Consider the following 24,355-nt stretch of genomic DNA (forward strand, 5'->3'; position numbering starts at 1 on the left):
GTTAGGAGGTTATACTGTTGATTCTTATTATTTTTGATAATTTATTAATGTTTAACTGTGTATGTGTGTGTTTTCGATGTAACCAAAAGGGTTTTAAAATAAGTGTTCCAGTAAAAAAAATACATTGAAATCCAAAATCTTGTATTTGGTAAGTTCAATTCCAACGGTTCATGTATGAATCGGATTTGTCGGCCTTTTACCGGGCTCAAAAAATCCACCTTTTGGAGGCAGAATTTGGGCTCAATAATTTATTAAATCCACGTTTATGGGGCAGAATCCGGACTTAAAAATTTATTTAAAAATTCCACATTTTTGGGACAGAATCCGGACTTAAAAATGTTTTTTTTTTTTTTTTTAATAATTTATTAAATCCACGTTTATGGTTCAGAATCCGGACTTAAAAATTTATTTAAAAATTCCACATTTTTGGGATAGAATCCGGACTAAAAATTTATTTAAAAAAGTCCACGTTTTTAGGGCAGAATCTGAACTTAGAATTTATTTAAAAAATGGGACAGAATTTGGACATAGAAATTTATTTAAAATATCCACGTTTATGGGACAGAATTTAGGCTTAGAAATTTATTTAAAAAATCCACGTTTATGGTACAGAATTTGGGCTAAGAAATTTATTTAAAAAATCCACGTTTATGGGACAGAATTTGGGCATAGACATTTATTTAAAATGTCCACGTTTATGGGACAGAATTTGGGCATAGAAATTTATTTAAAATATCCACGTTTATGGGACAGAATTTGGGCATAGAAATTTATTTAAAATGTCCAGGTTTATGGGACAGAATTTGGGCATAGAAATTTATTTAAAATATCCACGTTTATGGGACAGAATTTGGGCATAGAAATTTATTTAAAATATCCACGTTTATGGGACAGAATTTGGGCATAGAAATTTATTTAAAATGTCCACGTTTATGGGACAGAATTTGGGCTTAGAAATTTATTTAAAAAATCCACGTTTAAGGGACAGAATTTGGGCTTAGAAATTTATTTAAAAAATCCACGTTTATCGGGCAGAATGTGGGATTAGAAATTAATTTAAAAAATCCACGTTTATGGGGAAGAATTTTGGCTTAGAAATTTATTTAAAAAATCCACGTTTATGGGGCAGAATTTGGGCTTAGAAATTTATTTAAAAAATCCAAGTTTATAGGGCAGAATTTGGGCTTAGAAATTTATTTAAAAAATCCACGTTTTTGGGCTAAGAAATTTATTTAAAAAATCTACGTTTTTGGGCTAAGAAATTTATTTAAAAAATCCACGTTTTTGGGCTAAGAATTTTATTTAAAAAATCCACGTTTTTGGGCTAAGAAATTTATTTAAAAAATCCACGTTGATGGGACAGAATTTGGGCTAAGAAATTTATTTAAAAAATCCACGTTGATGGGACAGAATTTGGGCTAAGAAATTTATTTAAAAAATCCACGTTGATGGGACAGAATTTGGGCTAAGAAATTTATTTAAAAAATCCACGTTGATGGGACAGAATTTGGGCTAAGAAATTTATTTAAAAAATCCACGTTTATGGGGCAGAATCCGGACTTAAAAATTTGTTTACAAAATCCACGTTTATGGAGCAGAATGTGGGCTTAAAATTTTATTTGAAAAATCCACGTTTATGGAGCAGAATGTGGGCTTAAAATTTTATTTCAGAAATTCACGTTTATGGAGCAGAATGTGGGCTTAAAATTTTATTTGAAAAATCCACGTTTATGGAGCAGAATGTGGGCTTAAAAATTTATTTGAAAAATCCACGTTTATGGAGCAGAATGTGGGCTTAAAAATTTATTTAAAAAATCTACGTTTATGGAGCAGAATATGGGCTTAAAATTTTTATAAAAATCCACGTTTTTGTGTCAGAATTTGGGCTTAAAAATTTATTTAAAAAGTAGTAATTACTTAGTAATAAGTAAAATAAGTAGATTTGACTTGTAAAATCATAATTCAAAAATTGGCATCCGTACATTATTTTGTAATGGGTTACTCGGCTCATGTGATTCCAAAATTGTTGCTGGGTATCTATAGTTCATTTTTAATAACCCTTTTCACATCATCCTCCTCTGCAAATGTGCGTGATGACATATTTATTTGGTTGTTTTTTTTCATATATAGTTTTGCTAAGTACTCCGCCTCGGCTTGTAAAACAATTATTGTCTACATTGAGTGACGACGACGGTGTTACTGTTTGTTGCTGTTCCCTTCTTCATCCATTGTCATCATCGTCCACAATATAATTCGTAGCGTCATCATCATCGCCGTTACGCCAGTACTGATTCATAAATAGGTTTATTCACCTCTCTAGATTTTTTGTTGTGGTTTATTTTTCTTCTTTTCTGCTTCCGAACTTTATTGTTTTTTCACAACTACGTTAGGATGGTTGGCCTTTTTCGTTTGTTGGTTTATTTTTTATTTCAATTTTCTTATTTGAAAATTACAACAAACAATAAAATGATAATGCTTATAAAGTAATTATTGTTGTGACAACAATTGTTTCGGAAATACCATTTTTTGTCGTAGAGAAGTTGAGATAGGCGTAAATAAAGTTGTTTTTAGTGGTAAGGTAGTGAAATAAATTTTCTTATAATTTCTTTATAAGCGCATTCCGATTGATAAAAGATAAATTTTGTAAAGCCCTCAAGTCACGATCGTAAATCGAGGATGGGTTAGTCTCTGAACATAAAAATTACCACAATTTTTTTCTGAACAGCTCTCCTAAAAGTGTGTACAATCTAGTTGTGTTCCAGAACCATCAAAATTGGTACTTTGCGCTTCTCTCAAACTAAAGTGCAGAATTATGTCCTATTCTCATATTTTCTGCTAGACAAATTTCATTACTGGCATCTGATTGGCTGATAGTTTGATGTTGCTTGAGTTTTTTTGCAATGATTTCTTTTATCCAGTTTGGCCTTTTGTAAAAAAAAGTGCGGGAACACAACGATTATGATTGTTCTCATTTAAGTCTACAAAATACTGTCTAAAAATCGCCGATTATTACTGTAGCAATTGTCAAAAAGCAATTAAAGTTTATGCTTTTCAACCTTCTCCGCTAGATTTGCTGTTATCCCTTTCTGATTTCTTGATTATGAGTTATATTACCTCAGTTTCTGCTCAGAGATTGTTCAGACTTTTCTGACAGAATTTTGTACTGTCAATGTTTCCATATCTGCTGTTTTGCCCTATTTTATATTCGAAGTGGCAACACAAAGTGTGCAATGTGGGTCCATTGTCTTTCGTTTTTTTCTCATTTTCTGTTGGAGTTCTGTTACTATATGACGTCAGTATAAAACATCCGATATTCTTCATAATATTCTCAATACATTCTTATCAACATAATGCTTAGTTCTTAAGCGGTTGTATGAGAGTTTAACGGATGGATCTGGGATATATCGTAGAGCCAGTTTTGTTAATGATATTTAATTTAGATATTCAGAACATCATATTTTTTCCAAATGTTGTGAAAGATTGTCAAAAATCAATTTTTCAACTTTTCAACCTTCTCCGCTAGATTTGCTGCTATCCGTTTCTGATTTCTTGATTATGAGTAATATTACCTCAGTTTCTACTCAGAGATTTTTCTGACAGAATTCTGTACTGTCAATGTTTCCATATCTGCTGTTTTGCCATATTTTATATTCAATGTGGCAACACAAAGTGTGCAATGTGGGTCCACAGTAAGTACCGGCGACCGGTCCCTTACTTCGTACTATTTCGATCAGGGGTCATTTTTGTTTCAGAGTCTCAGGTATAAAGGTATCGGACGTCTCTATTCATTTTGAAATTTTTCCTGTATATTTCCTCAATATATTAAAGCAATTTATTTTCGAAGACCTATCTAGAGTCCGAAGTCTATATTTTGCTCGGAATTTTTATTCAACCTATAAATCGGTTACGTTTAGCTTCCCAGAAAATCAAATATAGTAAAAAACCAATCTACATATTTATCGAATTGTCTTACAGAATTCTGCTAGAATTTTCAGACCGACTTTTTCTAACCATCTCGTATGGTAGTCCTGAGAATAATTTAATACGACTTTTTCAAGGGGACCAAAAACATTTATTGACCCAAAAAATAAACCAGTTCCATTATCGGCCAGTCTGAACAGTGGTCCGAACATAATGCAATACTTTCGTTTGGTTGAAAAGTTTCAAAGGCGGCAATCCCCAGAAAATGTAAGTCAACGCTACGCGGAAGGATTGAGTTGACTTGACGAAATCCAGGCCTCATGTATGCAAGACAGACGTCTCATTGCGACACTGGGGCAACAAATATTCTTGACAAAACATAGGGAATTTTGCCAAGTACTTTGGCAAGAAAAACCACTTCTCCAATACATGTGACACAAATGCCGATCAACAAAACATAAATTTTCCAGAACCGTAAACCACAAAATCATCATCTTTAAACCTATCCAGGATGAACACAATGGACCAAATATCTCCGATGGAAGCAGTCACTATACTATTAGAGGAGCAATCCTCTAACCAAAGCCAACCTAGCTATTTAGGCATTATGTTCGAATATTAAATTTGATCTGTAGTTCAATCGATTTCAAGGACACCAATTATCGGATAACTCGTGAAACGGGTTTTGTTCATGGCATTTAATGCAGATATAAAAAATCAGATTTTTTCGGAATATTCTGAAAGATTTCCAATAGTGTGTATTTTACTGCCTTGATCATCAAATTTGTGAGTCTTATTCTAGTTTTCCAGGATTAAGGACGACCCATGGCGGTAAGATTATGTTCAACTTTTAATCAATCCCACGGCAGAGGGTTCTTTCGCACCGGATTGACCCTAAACTATAGTGTTTTAGCCAGTGTCTGCTAACCCAGCAACAAACCTATCCTTCTACGTAGGTTTCAGTTTCTATGCTGCTGCAACAAACACATTTTAATCGAAATCCGAACGACCCTCAATATTGTCTTTCCTTTTTTTCTCATTTTCTGTTAGTGTTCTGTTACTATATGACGTCAGTATAAAACATCCGATATTCTTCAGAATATTCTCAATACATTCTTATCAAAATAATGTTTAGTTCTTAATCGATTGTATGAGAGTTTATCGGATGGATCTGGGATATTTCCTAGAACCAGTTTTGTTAATGATATTTAATTTAGATATTCAGAACATTATATTTTTTCCCAATGTTTTGTTACGGAAACTTATCGAACTTATGTTTATGTTACTGGGTTAAATGGTAAGTTCTCGTATTTATGTGCTATCGAAATCATAACGACTCTCAATTTTGTCTTTCTTTTTTATTTTTTTATCTTTGACTATTCTACAGATATTTTTTATCAAAATAATGTTTACTTGTATGCGATATTATCTAATGGCTCTCGGATATCTCTTAAAGTCATATTTTTCATGATATTTCTTTCAGACAATTCAGAACATCAGATTTTCTTCAGAATGTTCTAAAGGTTTCGAATACGTATTGTGTTTTTCTTTTAGATTTTTTTAGGTATCTATTATTATTTGACATCAGTATGAAGCATCCATTTTGATGAAATTCTTATGAAAATAATGATGTAATTTTAGTTCTTAATATTTCATTCAGACATTTCAGAACATCAGATTTCCTTCAGAATGTTCTGAATGATTTCGAAAACTTATCGAACTTATGTTTAGGTTACTAGGTTGAATGACCTTATAGTACGTTTAAATATAACCGGATTTAACAAACCCATTGGGTTTCAAATGCTTATATTTCAAATAAATCCTCATAAAGAAGGTTAACCCTGCAAAAGGCTATAATATAAACATGACCTTATTCGAGTTTCCCAAGATTAAACGTAACCCATGATTCTACAATTCTCTACAAATTTCTATCGAAATCAAAACGACACTCAATTCTGTCTTTGTCTTTTGCTTTTTTTAAATTTTTTGTTAGTTTTCTGTCATCAATTGCATGAATCATCCGACTTCCTAACGAATTTTCTGAAGAAATTCTGTAGTGGAATTCTGTAACTCATTTTTCGAGTTACCGACAAAAATCGGTCAACTTAAAATGCTTATAATTTCGGTAATTAACGATGTTTGTCGGTATGTTGGCGACGAATAAAAAGTCGTCGTAAAGTTCTACCCATGGCAGAACTACCAGGTAGTGGTATCACACCAGCTGATCGAATATGAAAAGTCAAATCCCTTTATAAAAAATTATTTTTGTTGTAATTTCTCCAACAACATAAAGAAAGTTTTGACATAACATATTCAAAATATTACGATGCCACTACCTGGGTAATTGTGCCATGGTTCTACCGATAGCAAGAGTGGTGTCAACTTTTATTTTCACTTTTCATTCATAATTTTGCGTTTTAATTTTACCGATTTTTGTCGGTAACCCAAAAAATGAGTTAGAGAATCCCACTACAGATCAAAATAAAATTTACTTTTTACTCGGTTATATGGGGGTTTTCGAATGGGTTCCACAAAGTAATTTGGAATGCATTGCAGAACAATACAAGGTAATGTAAATACTACAGCAACTATAACTCAACAACAACCACATAAACATTTTTGTTTGTAATGTTAGTGTCACCGGTATATATGTAATATATGTATATAAATTGTTGGAATTTAAAAAACCAAAATGTTTTCACATTTGATTGAATATTTTGAAAAACATGAATGAAAATTGGTTAGTCCATATTTACATTAGGCAATTTTCCTTGCGGCAATTGTCACTTTGTGGGTGAGAGAGGGTGTTGAGAGGCAAAGGGTTGCCATATGCCTCACCTCTTTCTCCTTCAAACTGACAATTGCCGCAAGCAAAATTGCCTAATGTAAATATGGAATTTATTTTTTTCAATTTGAATGTTTCCATATCATTCCAGTAAATGCATAATTTCTCGCAGATAGTAGAATTCTTGCAAAAATGTCGCTGGAAATTCATGGAAGGAGAAGTTTATTTGTTTTTAATATCACAAAAGTACATTTTTATTAGGGCCTTGTTTTTTTCAAATTTAACAAAATATTACATACATATCTTAACAAATGTTGTCCCGGCCCTATAAGCGGTGTTTTAGTGTGCGGCACGGCGTTCGGACTTGGAGGAGGTTATATGTAATTGATATGAAATTAATTTTTTTCCTCAAAAAGATATATTCCTACATCGAAAATAGAAATAAATGTATAAAATTTCGTACGGAATTTGACACTAACATTACATTCCAGTTCAGTCAGCTGGGTATTGCTGTTACCTTATATTGTTCTACCATCTTTAGAACGCCAAAAGTATTACATTAAATCGCAGTACTTTTTACTTACCTGCCAAGACAAGTTCTTCACACATTGTGTGCAGCACAATTGTAACAGCAAGGTGAAATTTGCACTTATCTGATGGCTTGGCCATTGGCTCAACTTCATTCATTACCCTCTATTACAGAGAGTAATGTTTTTCAAAACGAACTGACAGTGTTGCAAAATTTTACTGATCGCTACCAATATCATGATTTCACCCCGGCGAAGGGAATTATCAATTGGCTTCTCAGTTTTTGAAATGATGCCTTTTTAGCGAAAATCCGAACTCTTTAAGTGTCTAGTATTCGCATATGAATGAGAATCACACTCGCTTTTCGGCTTTTCCAAAGAAACACCAAAATCAAAATATTCTGCAACATGTCAGCACGTATGAAATCATGATATTGGTAGCGATCAGTAAAGTTTTGCAACGGTGTCAGTTCGTTTTGAAAAACATTACTCTCTGTAATAGAGGGTAATAAATGAAGTTGAGCCAATGGGGGAATACTCCAACTCAAGCAATCAAATGAGATTGAATCTTCAACAATAAACAAAACAAACAATTTGCACTTATCTTAAATGTGTTTATCAGCCAAATGCATTGGTGATCACTTCCTTACGGTAGCGTAAAAACAAACCACACGTATTCTCTCTTCATTTGTCATTGCTTAGTAATAAGGAGAGTGCCTTACCACTACTAATACACGAACTATTCTGAGCACCCCTGGCCTAATGGATGCCACATAATTAGGTTTTACTTACAATAATCTCTCTTAAATTATGTTTTGATAAAGTCGCAAAACCAGATGTTAATTTATATTGTTTGTGGCTGGTAAATATAAACTCGTTGGTGAATATGAACAATTATTTCCAAATACATGTTATTGGATGTTAAATAAATTTCATACTTATGCGAGTTTCACTAAGATAGTAATTTGTATGGACAATTTGAACGAAATACACACTTGTTCAAATATTTGTCACGCAAGTCAAATTTGCACTTAAAGGAATGTCAGCTAAGTCCAAATTACTGCCATTGTCGTCAAGGTCATGATAAAAAACCACACGCAGAGAAGAGATATTGTAGGAGCAATCATATTCTATGAACAAAATAGTGTATTGTAAAAATCTGAAAATGTGTATTCTTGTTTCAACCATATATTTTGTGTCGGGCACCATAATGACACAAAATATATTGTTGTACCAATAATATATATTTTCAGATTTTTTCAATACACTATTTTGTTCTTAGAATATGATTGCTCCTACAATATCTCTTCTCTGGGTGCAATTATCTCCTTTACGAAATCATGAGTTCTCTTCTAAATTCAAATAATATTAACTTTAAAGATTGGATGGGTCGCCAAGTAACATCAGATTCTCATCAGTTTCTGATGAAATTCGATATATTGTCGAATAAATATTTATCATGGTCGTTTGGTATTGCCCTTATGTACATTGCAACATAAAATCACTAGTTTCTTTTGTATCGAACCACTTCTTTGATTTGATCTAGATTTCGCCTACAAAGAAGGGCAAACAAACACAATTGCATCCATGGGTAACATTTGAAATCCAATTAGATAGACCCGCAGTCGCATGCAATAAATGACATTTGACATCAATAAAACGAAAGTCAAATCTCAGCAACAACTGGTGACTGCGTAACGGGCGGCGCCATTCATTCTGTAACGGTAAGGTGAGATTCCACTTGGATACCTTCAGAATTGTTTTTTGTTTATTTTAAAAGATTTTTTTTCTTTTTCACTCTCCATAATGCCATACAACGACATTTAAGAAGATTAAAAACAACAACAACTATTTATTATACATAACGACATTGTTTGCCAACGTCTAAGCCATATTTTCATATAAACATCACGTTTTTTTACACTTCTTCTTTTTGCCCTTTTTGGCAATTTAATTTTTGTCAGGTATTCTAAACAGAGACACCCCCAATAATTATAAATTGTTTCATTTTTTCAAAGAAGACTTGACAACAAAATCATTCCGGTTCCGGTTTAAATTTCATCTCAAACTTTGAATTAAGTCTTCTTTCGCTGTGGCGGCAATTATTTGCCCATTAAATGTAATGGAAACACATAATTATTTTTATCCGCTCAAAACCATCTTTACAATTCTATTTAAATGATGGAAATAAATTTTGTAATTTCTAGGGAAATTTTTGTAAAACAAGATTACCCTAAAACGTTGAAACTTTAGGCACTCATGTTAGGAATGACAATAGCTTGGTGTGGTATAAAATGTTCGTTTCTGGAAACAAATTTCAAGGTGTTACGCTTGAGTTGAAATAAAGACAATGCCATTTTTCGTTTTCTTCGGAAACGCAAAGAGAATTTAAATGCGTTTTTTGAAATATTTTTCTTTAAATCGTCGGGGTGTTTTAGTTTGTCACTAGATTTGTAACAGTAATTTTCTTGATTGAATGTTAAGGCAAATTAGTCCTAGAGGTTTTTTTCGGGACTATATAATGTAATATCCAGAGCTGTAACTGCAATACATCTGTAGAACAGGCCTCTAATAATGATCTTCAAAGTGATAATCAAATTAAGATTGTCAGAAAGACAAATAAAAAAATTTAAAAAATGCCCACTCAAGGAGAGAATTCAACATTTGGGTACTAACAGCTGTTGGCATTTCCATTCAGTTGTCATGTCAAATGTGTGCTGCATAGTTTTAGGCTTTTCAACTGGCAAAGCATTTCTGTGTATTCAGAACTGTATCTGCAAGCCAGCTTAAAAAGAGGCCACCAATAATCATCTGGAAAATAATATTAAAATTATTTGCAAGAAATAAATAAATAATAAATAAAACTTGAGAATATATTAAATAAATTCTCATCCAAAGAAAAAATTCAAAGTATGGGCACTATTATCTGTTGGCAGTTCAATTCGGTAATAATAACAAATGTGTGCTGCATAGTTTAAGGCGAGGCATTCTCCTTGTGTTTAATTATTGAACAAGCTCCTTGAGTATTTGAAAAGTGCAAAATCCAATTTTAAATTCAACATTTAACTGCATTAATTCACTCCTTCTTTGTAACAATCATGACCATGAAAACTTTTAAAGCGGAACTATGCTTCATTGTGTTCCCATTACACCATTAAAACTGTCAAAGAAAAGTTAATTTTATTTATTTTTTTTGCAGCCAAAATAGAAACGATGGAATAACGAAATTGTCACAACAAAACACAAAACTTCAAAACAACAACATCTAATTGCTATTGTTTAAGACAAGTAACTCCTAAACAAATTAACGTTTATTTTCTTATACTTCTTCGTCGGTCTTTGGGAAAGTTTCCATTCTCTTTGTTTCCATTTTTGTTGTCTGCTTTGGGTGCATCGTTAGGAAGACAAAACTGCAAAATGCCATTTTATGTCTAACAATCCACAAGCAACCAAGTGTTACAGGGCGGAAAAAGTAAGTCAAGTATATAATTCAGATGAGACAAGATGTCAGACACACAGACAGGCAGATAGACGGGCGGATAGACTATTGTGTCCTGATGCGTTTCGGGGTTACGCTTAACTGATTGTCAGTTACAAAATTAATGTTAAAGTCTTTGGCATAAAAAATGATTGTCTTTGGAAGGTAGTGAAGGGCAATGAACCTTACAAAGGGGATGAATACAAGTAAAAAAATAATCAACCGACAGCTATATACCCTCGGTCTATAAATAAGAGAAACACATTCATAATTTAAAAATCATGGAAGTTTCCAGTGTAATTTTGTATCGTAAATAGTAGACCTAATTATCCCAACAAGACCTCCATAATAGGTTTCTATACAATAGAAGACTTCGGTAGGAGGTTTCTATAAAATTGAAGACCTCCATCGGATGTATAAATAGAAGATATTCATAGGATGTTTTATAGAATAGAAGACCTCCGTAGGAGGTTTTTATAGAATAGAAGACCTCCGTATAGGTTTCTGTAGCATAGAAGACCTCCGTAGGAGGTTTCTATAGAATAGAAGACCTTCGTAGGAGGTTTCTATAGAATGGAAGACCTCCGTAGGAGGTTTCTATAGAATGGAAGACCTCCGTAGGAGGTTTCTATAGAATAGAAGACCTCCGTTGGAGGTTTCTATAGAACAGAAGACCACCGTTGGAGGTTTCTATAGTATAGAAGACCTCCATTGGAGGTTTCTATAGAATAGAAGACCTCCGTTGGAGGTTTCTATAGAATAGAAGACCTCCGTTGGAGGTTTCTATAGAATAGAAGACCTCCGTTGGAGGTTTCTATAGAATAGAAGACCTCCGTTGGAGGTTTCTATAGAATAGAAGACCTCCGTTGGAGGTTTCTATAGAATAAAAGACCTCCGTTGGAGGTTTCTATAGAATAGAAGACCTCCGTTGGAGGTTTCTATAGAATAGAAGACCTCCGCAGGAGGTTTCTATAGAATAGAAGACCTCCGCAGGAGGTTTCTATAGAATAGAAGACCTCCGCAGGAGGTTTCTATAGAATAGAAGACCTCCGCAGGAGGTTTCTATAGAATAGAAGACCTCCGCAGGAGGTTTCTATAGAATAGAAGACCTCCGCAGGAGGTTTCTATAGAATAGAAGACCTCCGCAGGAGGTTTCTATAGAATAGAAGACCTCCGTTGGAGGTTTCTATAGAATAGAAGACCTCCGTTGGAGGTTTCTATACCTCCGTTGGAGGTCTCTATAGTATAGAAGACCTCCGTATAGTATAGAAGACCTCCGCAGGAGGTTTCTATAGAATAGAAGACCTCCGTTGGAGGTTTCTATAGAATAGAAGACCTCCGTTGGAGGTTTCTATAGAATAGAAGACCTCCGTTGGAGGTTTCTATAGAATAGAAGACCTCCGTTGGAGGTTTCTATACCTCCGTTGGAGGTCTCTATAGTATAGAAGACCTCCGTAGACCTCCGTATAGTATAGAAGACCTCCGCAGCAGGTTTCTATAGAATAGAAGCCTTCCGTAGGAGGTTTCTATAGTATTGAAGCCTTCCGTAGGAGGTTTCTATAGTATAGAAGCTTTCCGTAGGAGGTTTCTATAGAATAGAAGACCTCCGTTGGAGGTTTCTATAGTATAGAAGCCTTCCGTAGGAGGTTTCTATAGTATAGAAGCCTTCCGTAGGAGGTTTCTATAGTATAGAAGCCTTCCGTAGGAGGTTTCTATAGTATAGAAGACCTCCGTAGAAGGTTTCTATAGTATAGAAGACCTCCGTAGGAGGTTTCTATAGTATAGAAGACCGCCGTAGGAGATTTCTATAGTATAGAAGACCTCCGTAGGAGGTTTCCATAGAATAGAAGAACTCCGTTGGAGGTTTCTATAGTATAGAAGACCTCCGTAGGAGGTTTCTATTGTATAGAAGACCTCCGTTGGAGGTTTCTATAGTATAGAAGACCTCCGTTGGAGGTTTCTATAGTATAGAAGACCTCCGTTGGAGGTTTCTATAGTAAAGAAGACCTCCGTTGGAGGTTTCTATAGTAAAGAAGACCTCCGTTGGAGGTTTCTATAGTATAGAAGACCTCCGTTGGAGGTTTCTATAGTATAGAAGACCTCCGTTGGAGGTTTCTATAGTATAGAAGACCTCCGTTGGAGGTTTCTATAGTATAGAAGACCTCCGTTGGAGGTTTCTATAGTATAGAAGACCTCCGTTGGAGGTTTCTATAGTATAGAAGACCTCCGTTGGAGGTTTCTATAGTATAGAAGACCTCCGTTGGAGGTTTCTATAGTATAGAAGACTTCCGTTGGAGGTTTCTATAGAATAGAAGACCTACATAGGAGGTTATTTTTCCTTATGGTTAATACAAATACCATAATTTATAACTCAATTTTTAGTTATGATTTTCTACTACAAATTTTAATAACAAAACTGAACTAAAAATAAATATCACAAACAAATGTTTGCTAATATTTTCGCATTAATATTTTTACCCATAAAAAATATTCGCTCATAAATAACTTTATATTTAACACAAGTCAATACCAAGAAATCATAAACTAATAACCTAATATTTCCTCCGCTTTTTTGTTTTGTTGCAGATTCTATTGCCCAGCCAGTCAGTCATTTAGTCTGCCTGTCTCGATGCCGCTGCATAATAGTCGTCCATACAAAAGACCCTCACTAATGTTTTTCATACAGCAAATATAACACAACCCTCAAAAACAGCAGCAAAAAAACTAGAAACAGAGAAAGAATATCAAATACTTCCAACATTAAAAAAAAGAAACAGCAGCCTGAACGAAGAACGTCAAATTTCACATATCTTCATCCTCACCGGGGTATGTCTCATGATACAAACAAGAAAATGTTGGATCGCGAAGCTGTACGTTCTGTTATACAACAATGGAATGCAAATCGTTTGGACTTGTTTGCCCTATCCGAACCAGATGAGGTATGTATTAGAAAAGGCGTGTGTAATGTGAATAATTTATCCGAGAGGAAAATTATTTTTTATGTTTCTTTTATGGAAATTCATAACATTTAATTCTCCTCACATGTGTCTCTTTTGTGTATTTTGTTTTTGAACAGAATCTACTCTTCCATGGTGTGATGCGTTTTTACTTTCAAGATGCCGGTCAAAAGGTTGCCACCAAATGCATACGTGTTGCATCAGATGCCACCGTTATAGATGTTATAGGTATGTATTGCCGTTTTTTATGTTGTTTTATGGTGATAAGATAAAATGTAACGATAAGATTGTGGGGGTAACAAAAAAGTAGGTTACAAACAAGAACGGAATGTTCTTCAAGAATGCATGGAATGCGGAATGGGTTTTTATGATTTTTCCCCATTGTTTTGTATGTTACACATAATTTATTCGCGTTTTAAACATTAGGGGGAAAGGGTTTGCTGTATGGGCTCCTATTTTAAAGATATACATACATATACATATGTCAGGAAACTGAATGACTGAAAAATTGTTTTCTCATGATTAGGAAGTTTCCCTGAAAAATAGGTCGAAGTCTAACGGCTAATTCACTAATTCACTTAACTAAGCCTTATTTTAAATATAAACTCATGTTAATACCATCAGAAGATTTCGTTGGAGGTTTCTATAGAATAGAAGACAGCCGTAGGAGGTTTCAATAAAATAGGTGACCTCTGTTGGAGGTTTCTATAGAATAGAAGACCTCCCTAGGAAGTGTTTATAGAAAAGACCTCCCTAGGAGATTTCCATAGAATAGAAGATCTCCTAAGGAGGTTTCTATTTCATTTCATACTAAGCATGCTACACATTAGTTGTCCGGAAATGACACATAACTGAATCCTAAACCCTCAATGTCTTCAGTTTGATAACCTTTGGATTTTCTTATAGCTGACCAGAATTTTTTTCATTGTAAATCTTCTTTTAGAAGACTATATGATTTAGATTTAGAAGGGATGCGGGTCTTCTTATAACCCACCAATAAGTCTTCTTATAGAATACCAAAAACATGTTCTTGCAACCTAGGAAATTATCTTCTTATGTGGGACCTCAAGGTATTCCTGTAAAAACTATAACATTCTTATTATGAAAGATTAAAGTTTTCCTTCTGGGGACCAGACGACTTTTAATATTTCATAAAAACCATAGGTCCACATAGAAAACCAAGAGGGTCTCTCATACAAAATCCGAAAGGCTCCTCAAATAAGCTATTATCATAGATGACCAGATTAAAGACCAACCGATCTTCTTATTTAAGGCCAGTAGGTCTTCCTATTTAAGACCATTAGGCCTTTTCATGGAAGACCTGAAGGTTTTCTGATTAGGACCAGAATGTGTTCACATTGAAGACCAGAAAGTCTTATAATGACATGAAGAACATCTCATTGAAGACCGAATGTAGCTTTACAACCTCTCATAGACGCTTACAACCTCTTCTCATGAAAACTACAAGTTGGTCCCACTGAAGGCCAAAAGATAATTATATAAAGTGGTCCGTGCATAAAAGACCAAAAAGGGATGGAAACTCTTTTCTGAAGACCGGGGTTTTGTTTCTTTAGAAACCCCTCTCATAAAATACCAAAATGTTTTCCCATAGAAATGTAGAAGGTCTTCTCATAGAACACAATAATTTTTTCTCATAGAAGACATAATGTCTTCTCATTGAAGACCAGAAGATCTCACCAGAAAGTCTTCTCATAGAAGAGCATAAGGCCTTCTCGTAGAAGATCAGAAGGTCTTCCCATAAAAGATCAGATAGTCTTCAAATAGAAGTCCAGAAGGTCTTCTCGTAGAACGTCTTCTCATTGACCGGGTGGTCTTATAGACGTCGAGAAGGTCTTTTCATTGAAGACCAAAAGTTCCTTTCATAGAACACAAGAAAACCTTCTCAAAGAAGACCTGAAAGTCTAGAAGGTTTTCTCATAGAAGTCCAAAAGGTTTTCTCAAAGATGTTCAGAAGGTATTCTCTTTTAAGACCAGAAGGTCTTCTCATAGAAGTCCAAAAGTTTTTCTCAAAGAAGTTCAAAAGGTCTTCTCTTTTAAGACCAGAATATCTTCTCATTGAAGACCAGAAGGTCTTCTTATAGAAACCCAGAAGGTATTCTCAAAGAAGTTCAGTAGGCCTTCTCATTGAATATCAGAATGTCTTCTTATTAAGGACCAGAAGGTCTTCCCCCAGAAAACAGAAGGCCTTAGAAGACCAGAAAGACTTTATATAGTAGTCCAGAAGGTCTTCTCATAGAAATGCAGAAGGTCCTCTCATAGAAGTCCAGAAGGTCTTCTCATTGAAACCAGAAGGTCTTCTCATTGAAGACTAAGGCTTCTCATAGAAGTCAAAAAGGTCTTCTCATAGAAGTCCAAAAGATTTTCTCAAAGAAGTTCAGAAGGTCTTCTCTTTTAAGGCCAGAATATCTTCTCATTCAAGACCAGAAGGTCTTCTCATAGAAGTTTAAAAGATCTTCTCATAGAAACCCAGAAGGTATTCTCAAAGAAGTTCAGTAGGTCTTCTCATTGAAGACCAGAAAGTCTTCTCGTAGAAGATCAGAAGGTTTTCCCGCAAAAAAATCAGAAGGTCTCCCAGCAGGCCCAGAAGGCCTTTCCGTAGAAGACCAAAAGGTCTATTACACTATTTTCTTAAAATTCGCGAAGATCTTCTGATGTAAGACCAGAATGTCTTCTATAGAAGACAAGAAGTTCTTCTCATAGAAGATAATAAGTTCTTTTCGTAGAAGACCAGGAAGTCTTCTCATAGAAATTCTGAAGGTCTTCTCATAGAAGTCCAGAACACCTTCCCGTAGAAGGTCAGAAAGTTTTTGTATAGAAGATGAGAAGGTCTTCCCAGAAATACAGAAGGTGTTCTCATTGAAGACCAGTAGGTCTTTTCATAAAAGACGGGGAGAAGGCCTCGCCATAGAAGTTCAGATGGTCTTCTTATAGTATATCAGTTTTCTCATTGAAGATCAAAAAATCTTCTGATAGAAGATCAAAAAGGCTCATAGAAGGCCAGATAGTCTTCTCCTTGAAGACCAAAAAGGTAAGGGAACACATTTTGACGACCGGGTATTGCTTTCTTTGGAAGCCTCTCTCAAGATATCTTTCAAATACAAAAGAACTTTAAAGTCGTCGGTCCATACTGCCGATATCTGTCACAAGGAGAGAAGTAAAAACAACAAAACCAGATGTTGGTCTGCAGGTTGTCCCATCATAAATCCATTTTGTCTCCTCCCAGAACGTCTGCGTAATAATATCCATTCTTTGCAGTGCCTGCCTCGGTGTTATCATGGGAGTCATCCCAACCACCAGTGAGTTAAGAAATTCATTTCGGGAGTTCAACCATAATAATATTTGAAGAGACAGAGCCCCTAGATTGACAAGCCTATCGGATAGAAGTGCATTGTACCTATGTATATAGGTGCAATCGCTTACTGTAAAAACAAACGTAGTCTGAATACCTTGTCGGAATGCCATTCTCTGAATATCGTTACCTGAGTTCACCAACTATTGTACCAGAAGAACATCAGCTGCCTATACATAGAGATGGGAAATGGGTAAATACCCATTAAAATGGGTAAATTGGGTACAAATGGGTAAATACCCAGGTATTTACCCAAATTGTGGGTATAAACTACAGAAAATAAAATCATGAAATTAGAAGCGAAAACGCATTGTTTTAGAAAATTTTAACTGACTATTAATAAAATAACCGTTTTTGGATACGGGGCAAGTTAAAATATGATCAATTTTGGTCCATATTTTGGTAAATCTCTCATATATTGTGACATTATATTTTTGGTATTTGACAACTTTTAGAGCAGTTTGTTGTAGTTCTTCTTGCAGAAAATCATAAATGCTGGATCGAAGTCCAAACATTATGATATATAAGGTGGATTAACCCACGATTTCAGTGGATTATCTTGAGATGTAAGTCCTCCTCGAAAAAGTTATAATTGTTGCATTCTTCGCTACCTGTTTCGCACAAGCAACTCCAACGACCGATTTGACGTATAAGAAGTTTAGTCCAAGTGGTTTTACCGCTTTTCTGGTAATCTTTTTGATTTTCTATCTGACAGAAAAACAAAATTTTGATTTCAAAATAAAATTTTATTTACCCAAATAAAAACCCAAAAAGATATTTATTTGGTATTTACCTGGTATTTACCCAAGTTTGGGGTAAATACCGGGTAGAATCCCATCTATACCTATACACAACAGAGTAGTTTTGGCTATGTTACGTTCTGGATGGTATAGTCTTCTCAATTACAAACAAAATTACAAAAATTATTTTATATTCAACTTATTTTTTAAATTATATTTAAAAATCATTGACCTTTACTATTTTTCCTATTCCACTCAGATACCCTTATTGAAAAATTCCGTCCTGACATGCGAATGCTGTCTGTACCGAACTATGCTCTGTACGAAGTACATGCCAATGGCGAAGAAAGACGTCTAAATCCCGATGAAAAGCCATTATTAGTGCAACTAAATTGGCACATTGATGATCGGGAGGGAAGATTTCTGCTGAAAAACATAGATCAAAAGACCACCGTAAGTACCCCCATGAATTTCAAATTCAAATGCATTTTCAAATACTAAACCAGCAATTTTTCCCCCTTTGCAGCCCATTGAACAAAATGACATCAATTTCAAGCGAAAACTTTCCAAACGTGAAAAGAAAGAACAAAAGAAAAAAGAAAAATTAGCCAAATTAAATACGGATGGCAGTAATACCACAGCAAATAGTCAAACAAATGGTCTCAATGGATCTCATGGTAATGAGACGGGTGAAACACAAGTTGCCGGAAAGCTCTATACTGAATTGCCCGAAACGTCATTTACACGTTCCATATCAAATCCTGAGGCCGTTATGCGTCGTCGACGACAACAGAAACTGGAAAAGAAATTGCAACAATTTCGTTCACGGGATGGTGGACCCGATACGGGTGGAACATTAAAAATATACGGGGAAAGTTTGTGTCAAGATGTGCCTTATAAAACGCTGTTGCTGTCCATACGTGATTGTGCCCAGGCGGTAGTTCGTGAAATGTTAACGAAATATGGTTTGGATAAAGCGGATCCGTTGCATTATTGTTTAGTACAGGTTTGATGAAAAAAGCAATTTGCAGATTTTATTAAAATGGGGAATAATTTGATGTTTTTTTCTCTTCTTTTTATGAATACGTAGGTCAACAGTGATGGATCCGAATATATACTTGATGATGATGAATGCCCCTTGTCGATACTAATGAATCATCCAACATCTAGAGGTAAGTTACGTTTTGAACTGTAGTTTTATTTAGGGACTTATTTTTAGTTTAATAAGAATAGTATTAAAATGTTGCATAATCGGAGTAACATTTATAGTGCGGATTAAAATTGTTTAATTGATAAAGTGTTGAAAATATTAAAATTGCAGAGCGTGCCACCTTGGGTTGGATTCACATCACATTTTAGCAATGGCAATACATCCCTCAGCCTAATGTTGGCGACATTTCCTGAGTATTTGTGACCTGTAAAACATTTCTACAAGTGTTAGATAAAAGTAGGTTCCATATCAGTATAATAGGAATCAAGTCTCCCTTAACTCTTCTGGGAACAATTATAGCAGTCAGAGGAATTATTTTTAACCACTTTCGATATCAATGTCCTAAAATTGAAATATCGTGTTTTTAACAGACCGGATGGTGTAGAGACTGGTCTAGTTAGAAACGCTGTTCATCGCTTTGATCATCTAATGAAGGGTCTCGCCAATCATAAAAGGTCTATAGAAGCATAATTTCTTTCGGAAAGGGTCTATAGAAGCACCTGTTCCTTCGGAATACACTGGCAGGCAAATGGATGGGTCTCTGGAAGCACCCGTACTTTCGGAAAGGGTCTATAGAAGAACCCTTTCTTTCAGAAAGGTTGTATAGAAGCATCTTTTCTTTCGGAAAGGTTCTATAGAAGCATCTTTTCTTTCGGAAAGGTTCTATAGAAGCACTCTTTCTTTCAGAAAAAGTCTATAGAAGTACCCTTTCTTTCAAAAAGGGTCTATAGAAGCACCCATTCTTTCAGAGAGGGTCCTTAGAGGCACCCTTCCTTTCAGAAAGCGTCTCTAGAAGCACCCATTCTTTCAGAGAGGGTCCTTAGAGGCACCCTTCCTTTCAGAGAGGGTCTCTAGAGGCACCCTTCCTTTCAGAAAGCTTCTATAGAAGAACCCTTTCTTTCGGAAAGGGTATATAGAAGCACCATTTCTTTTGGAAAAGGTCTATAGAAGCACCCTTTCTTTTGGAAAGGGTCTATAGAAGCACCATTTCTTTTGGAAAGGGTCTATAGAAGCACCCATTCTTTTGGAAAGGGTCTATAAAAACACCCTTTCTTTTGGAAAGGGTCTATAGAAGCACCCTTTCTTTTGGAAAGGGTCTCTTCTTTCAAAGAGGGTCTATAGAAGCACCCTTTTTTCAAAGAGGGTCTATAGAAGCACCCTTTTTTCAAAGAGGGTCTATAGAAGCACCCTTTCAGAGAAGGTAGATGCACGATTTCTTTCAGAAAGAGTCTATAGACGCACCCTTTTTTTAAAAAAGCGTCTACAGAAGCATCCTTTGTGACTACAAACTTCCCACACTTACCAAAAGTATAAGTTCCCTTCCATCTGTCCTGTGTTTGCTTGCAAATATGCAATCTAATAACCTAACCTCAAAAATCACTCACATTACTTAACAGTAAATTGTTTAGAATTTTATTCAGTTCCATAATTGTATTCATTGTTATGAATTGCCGTTTTCCGTTCCGTTGTCTATTTATTCCACATAAATATCCTGATCAAATTAAAATGCTTTCTCGGAGCACTGACATAAATTTTGACAAATATAAACCAACTTCATTATTTCATACTTAACTACAAATTTATGTTAAACACTGGCAGGCCAATGGCAACATAACAACAATGAGCCCCGCTATTATCCTGCCTAATCCTAGGCCATGAAATAATAGGCCATCTATCATAAATAACAGCACAAGGAGGACTCTCCTAGGCAGCAATAAGAGAAAACGTTATTGTTCAACAAACACAATCTACCTGTACAACATTGTAGACCGACTACCAACAACGTTTAGTGTTTTGTGTTGGCGGGCCCCTTATGTGCCACATTATGCTGCATAACATTAACATGCAATTAGTAGCAAGCAGAGAGAATGAGTCCTAGGAATGTTTAGTCAATAATTGTTATGGCTAGACTTGAAGGAATGTTTTAAATGGCAGCAAGACGACTAACTGACAAAATGACTGACAATAAGTTCTTTGGAATACTGTCCTGTAGTGTTTCTGTTTTTATGAAAGTGAAATATCCTTACATTACCATTAAGTCAAGGGTAACTAACTTGGCTGGCTGCCTGGCAAAATTTGTTTGTGTTGCTATTTGTTGGGAGTCGTCCTCTGCTGGTTGTTTGGCAATTTTTTTGTTTTATATTATGTTTCGCTTGTGTCGTCGTTATGATTTATTTTTTGTTTGTTTATTTATTTTGGTTACCTTAGCTCAGTTGTCAATTGGAATTTTAGCCATCAACGTCGAGTTGTGTTATTTGAGACCTTTTTGTGATAAAAAACGAGTTTTTTTGGTGGTGTGATTAGCGTTTTAGTAAAAGAATTTTTAATTGTGTAAACTCAGTTTTCAATTGGAATTTTAAGTCGAAAAAATGCCTTCAAAGAAAAGCGCCCGGGAATATTGTGATCAAATTTGTAAGTTTTGTTTGTTTAGAAATTCAATGGAAATTTAATTCACTAAATGTGTTGTTTTTAATTGAATAATTGGTGATAATGGAACTAAGGATAATTCAATACAAAACAATTGATTTCGTTTGAAACCAAAAGAAATGTTTGAAATTTGTAGATAAGTGGTTTAAATAAAATCTATAAAAAGAAAAATGTTAAAGAGTTTTGTGTCGTTAATTGAGTAACCAACCAATCGCACATAATGAAACTGAGGATAATTAAAGCAAAAATATTATTTTTTTAATTTTTATTACTAAAATAAGAAGTAATATTGGAAATTGTTGGAACGCTTGTCAGACCAAAATCGTTGAATTATTAAGTCCGAATTTACATTAGGCGAGTTTACTTGCGGCAATTGTCAGTTTGTGGGTGAGAGAGGGGGCTGAGAGGCAAAGGGTTACCATATGCCTCACCTCTCTCTCCTACAAAATGACAATTGCCGCAAGTAAACTCGCCCAATGTAAATTGGGACTTTGTAATAAGTCAAACTACGAGTACACAGTGGAACAAAAAATATTTCAAAGAAAACTAAGTGAATTAAACTAGATTTGAAACCAGAATTTTACATGTGACAGTTTGTACCGTGAGCTAACATAAATCGAAGATTATTGTAATTTTCTGAATTCTTGCATTATAGGTATGGTACAGTATGGTATCATCAGTAATATTGGTGATAACCATGAGAAGAATATGTTTTTATTATAAACCATCACTGAAGGGGTCTTTATTGGTCGATTTCTCTTTATGTAATCAATTTATTTTTTAACACTACGTACCCAAGGCCAAAAAAATGTATTAACAAAATAAATCATACTCCTAAACAAACTATTGGGAGCCACCGGTGTGCAGTGGTAAGCACGTCGGCCTTGCACTCAGAAGGTCTGCAGTTCAGTCCCTGACCAGAACATCAACATTTTCGGCGGTGGCAAATCCCCTCAGTGTAAAGCTGGATTACATTTGTGAGTATTTCAGCCATGGAAAACTTTTCTACAAGTGGTTTCTTAAGACAAGCCATTCGGACTCGGCGATAAACACTAGATTCCATATTATGGAGCCAATATGAATCGGCGTGCACTCATTGATATGAGAAAATTCTCTGTTGTGCCTTCGGGGAACATATGTATGTAACTATTTATCGACACCACGACTTATTATGTCAATGTCATCTGCGTAGGCCAGTAACATGATTCCTTTTGTGTATAGTGCGATAAAAATATGCCTCATCGAAATAATGGTTTTGGTCACCAATTATGTTTGGACAAAATCCGTTTCAGACAATTTTAAGTCGATTTATCTCAATCGATACGTCTGTCTGTCTGACAGTTGCGCGCAATAACTCTCGATCCTCGTAAAATTTTGTTCAAATGTAGATCTACTTCGAAGATGGGCTATATCGGTCCATTACTTCGGGGACCACCCCGACAAAATGTCAAAAGTTTTTGCTAAATTGGTACGCACGAAAACTCTTGAAGGGAATAACCGATTTGGTCCAAGCTTTGCGTATCGTTTTATTTCTTCCAGGCTCGATTAGGTTCTAATATGGCATATATCGGTCCACTTTTTCGGGTTCCTCCCACACAAAATTTCAAAAATGTTCGCAAAAGTGTAGTCGGATCGGATCGTTGCGTTTTTTGCAGGAGCTTATCGCTGAACCTATTGTGAGGGAACGGTTCCAAGTCCACATAAATCCTAAGATAATGGTCCAAAAACTCTAAAAGTTCCACAGGCACCGGCTAAAATGGCTGATGAGTACGATAAATTCAAATTGGTAATACTCAGTTGGTGGAACTAACCTAAGCTTTTGGGATGTGCAGTCATTTGTGTGGCTACGCCACTCGGACACATTCCGGTCAATTGTGGTCATCCAAAAGTATAGGAAATATAGGAGTAGAAGTACCTCTAAGATAAAATAGTAAGAAAAAACAAAAGAGTAAAAAGACATTTTTTATAAAGATAAGGAGTGTTGAAAATTATGAGAATTTTTAGAGTAGTGGTTGTTGAAAATCTCTCGGAGATACAGTTTATTCAAGTTGCGCCGTCCCAGCCATTTCAAATTACTGATGGTAGTGGGTTCAATAACTGAACTGCAGTAATCAACATCCTCATCGTTCCATTTGCTGGTAAGGACTCTAATGTAGCAGTGTCCAATAATGACTAGTCTGATTTCAGCTTTGCCAAAGTTAAGGAGTGAATTTGTTCGTTTGGTTGATAGAGTTGGCAAAATGACTCTTGAAACTTTTCACCTAAGTTCACTATGCCATAATTCTTTGACTCGTTCATCATAGAACCTTTCAATTTTCCGAAAAAGATGACATGTGAGTGGTTGGATAGAGTCAGTGGGCTTGTTAGGTTTAGGCTTGTTGATTGTGATCCTTCCCTAGCCAGTTCGTCTGCCTTCTCGTTTTCCCATAAAGTCACAGTGTCCTGGTACCTGCTACTCTGCACTCAAGAACTGCCTATCAAGTCTGCAGCTTTCATCAGTTGGGCGAATCATGGAACATCATAATATGTTTTCCAAACGGATGTCTAGTTCCAATAATATGTCAGACAACACCTTTAGGTTTGGTTAGGTTAGGGGATGTGCAGCCACTAACTTGTGACTGCGTCACTCGGAGACCTTCCGGTCCATTGTGATCATCCAGTAGAAAAAAGCTGCAAGAAAAGAGGAGATGGAAAAGAGAGGATAGGGGGAAGAAATAAAAAGAGGAAGTTGTTAGAAAAGTAAAGAACGAATAAATTACAAGAAAGTTTAAGAGGGGAGGAATAGTTTTAGAGGAGGAAAACAGATTTATTTTTAATGGTAGGCAGAATAGTTGAATTAATTAACGCGTTCAGGTTGCGATGTCCCAGCCACTTCAGATTTTTGATGATGTTGTAGATCACAGCAGGTTTCACAGTTGAGTAGAAAGTTAGACACGGTGA

At 35.2% G+C, this 24,355-nt stretch overlaps 1 protein-coding gene across 10 annotated transcripts in view; it reads left to right on the top strand.

Annotated features, from left to right (window-relative positions):
• The window catches only part of cno (adherens junction formation factor afadin), a 267,454-nt gene that overhangs the window by 95,608 nt on the left and 147,491 nt on the right, over nt 1-24,355 (top strand). For all 10 annotated transcript variants that reach the window (XR_012410245.1, XR_012410244.1, XR_012410246.1 and 7 more), the window contains 5 exons: nt 13,298-13,650; nt 13,788-13,896; nt 18,038-18,231; nt 18,305-18,784; nt 18,869-18,950. Coding sequence is in view for 7 of the 10 variants with exons in the window: in XM_073967792.1 (XP_073823893.1) it covers nt 13,540-13,650; nt 13,788-13,896; nt 18,038-18,231; nt 18,305-18,784; nt 18,869-18,950 (976 nt within the window). In the remaining 3 variants the exon portion in view is untranslated. The remainder of the gene's footprint in view (nt 1-13,297; nt 13,651-13,787; nt 13,897-18,037; nt 18,232-18,304; nt 18,785-18,868; nt 18,951-24,355) is intronic.

Source organism: Musca autumnalis, unplaced genomic scaffold (genome assembly GCF_047663935.1).
Source record: "Musca autumnalis isolate F117 unplaced genomic scaffold, ASM4766393v1 scaffold_1, whole genome shotgun sequence".
NCBI classification, from domain to species: Eukaryota; Metazoa; Arthropoda; class Insecta; order Diptera; family Muscidae; genus Musca; species Musca autumnalis.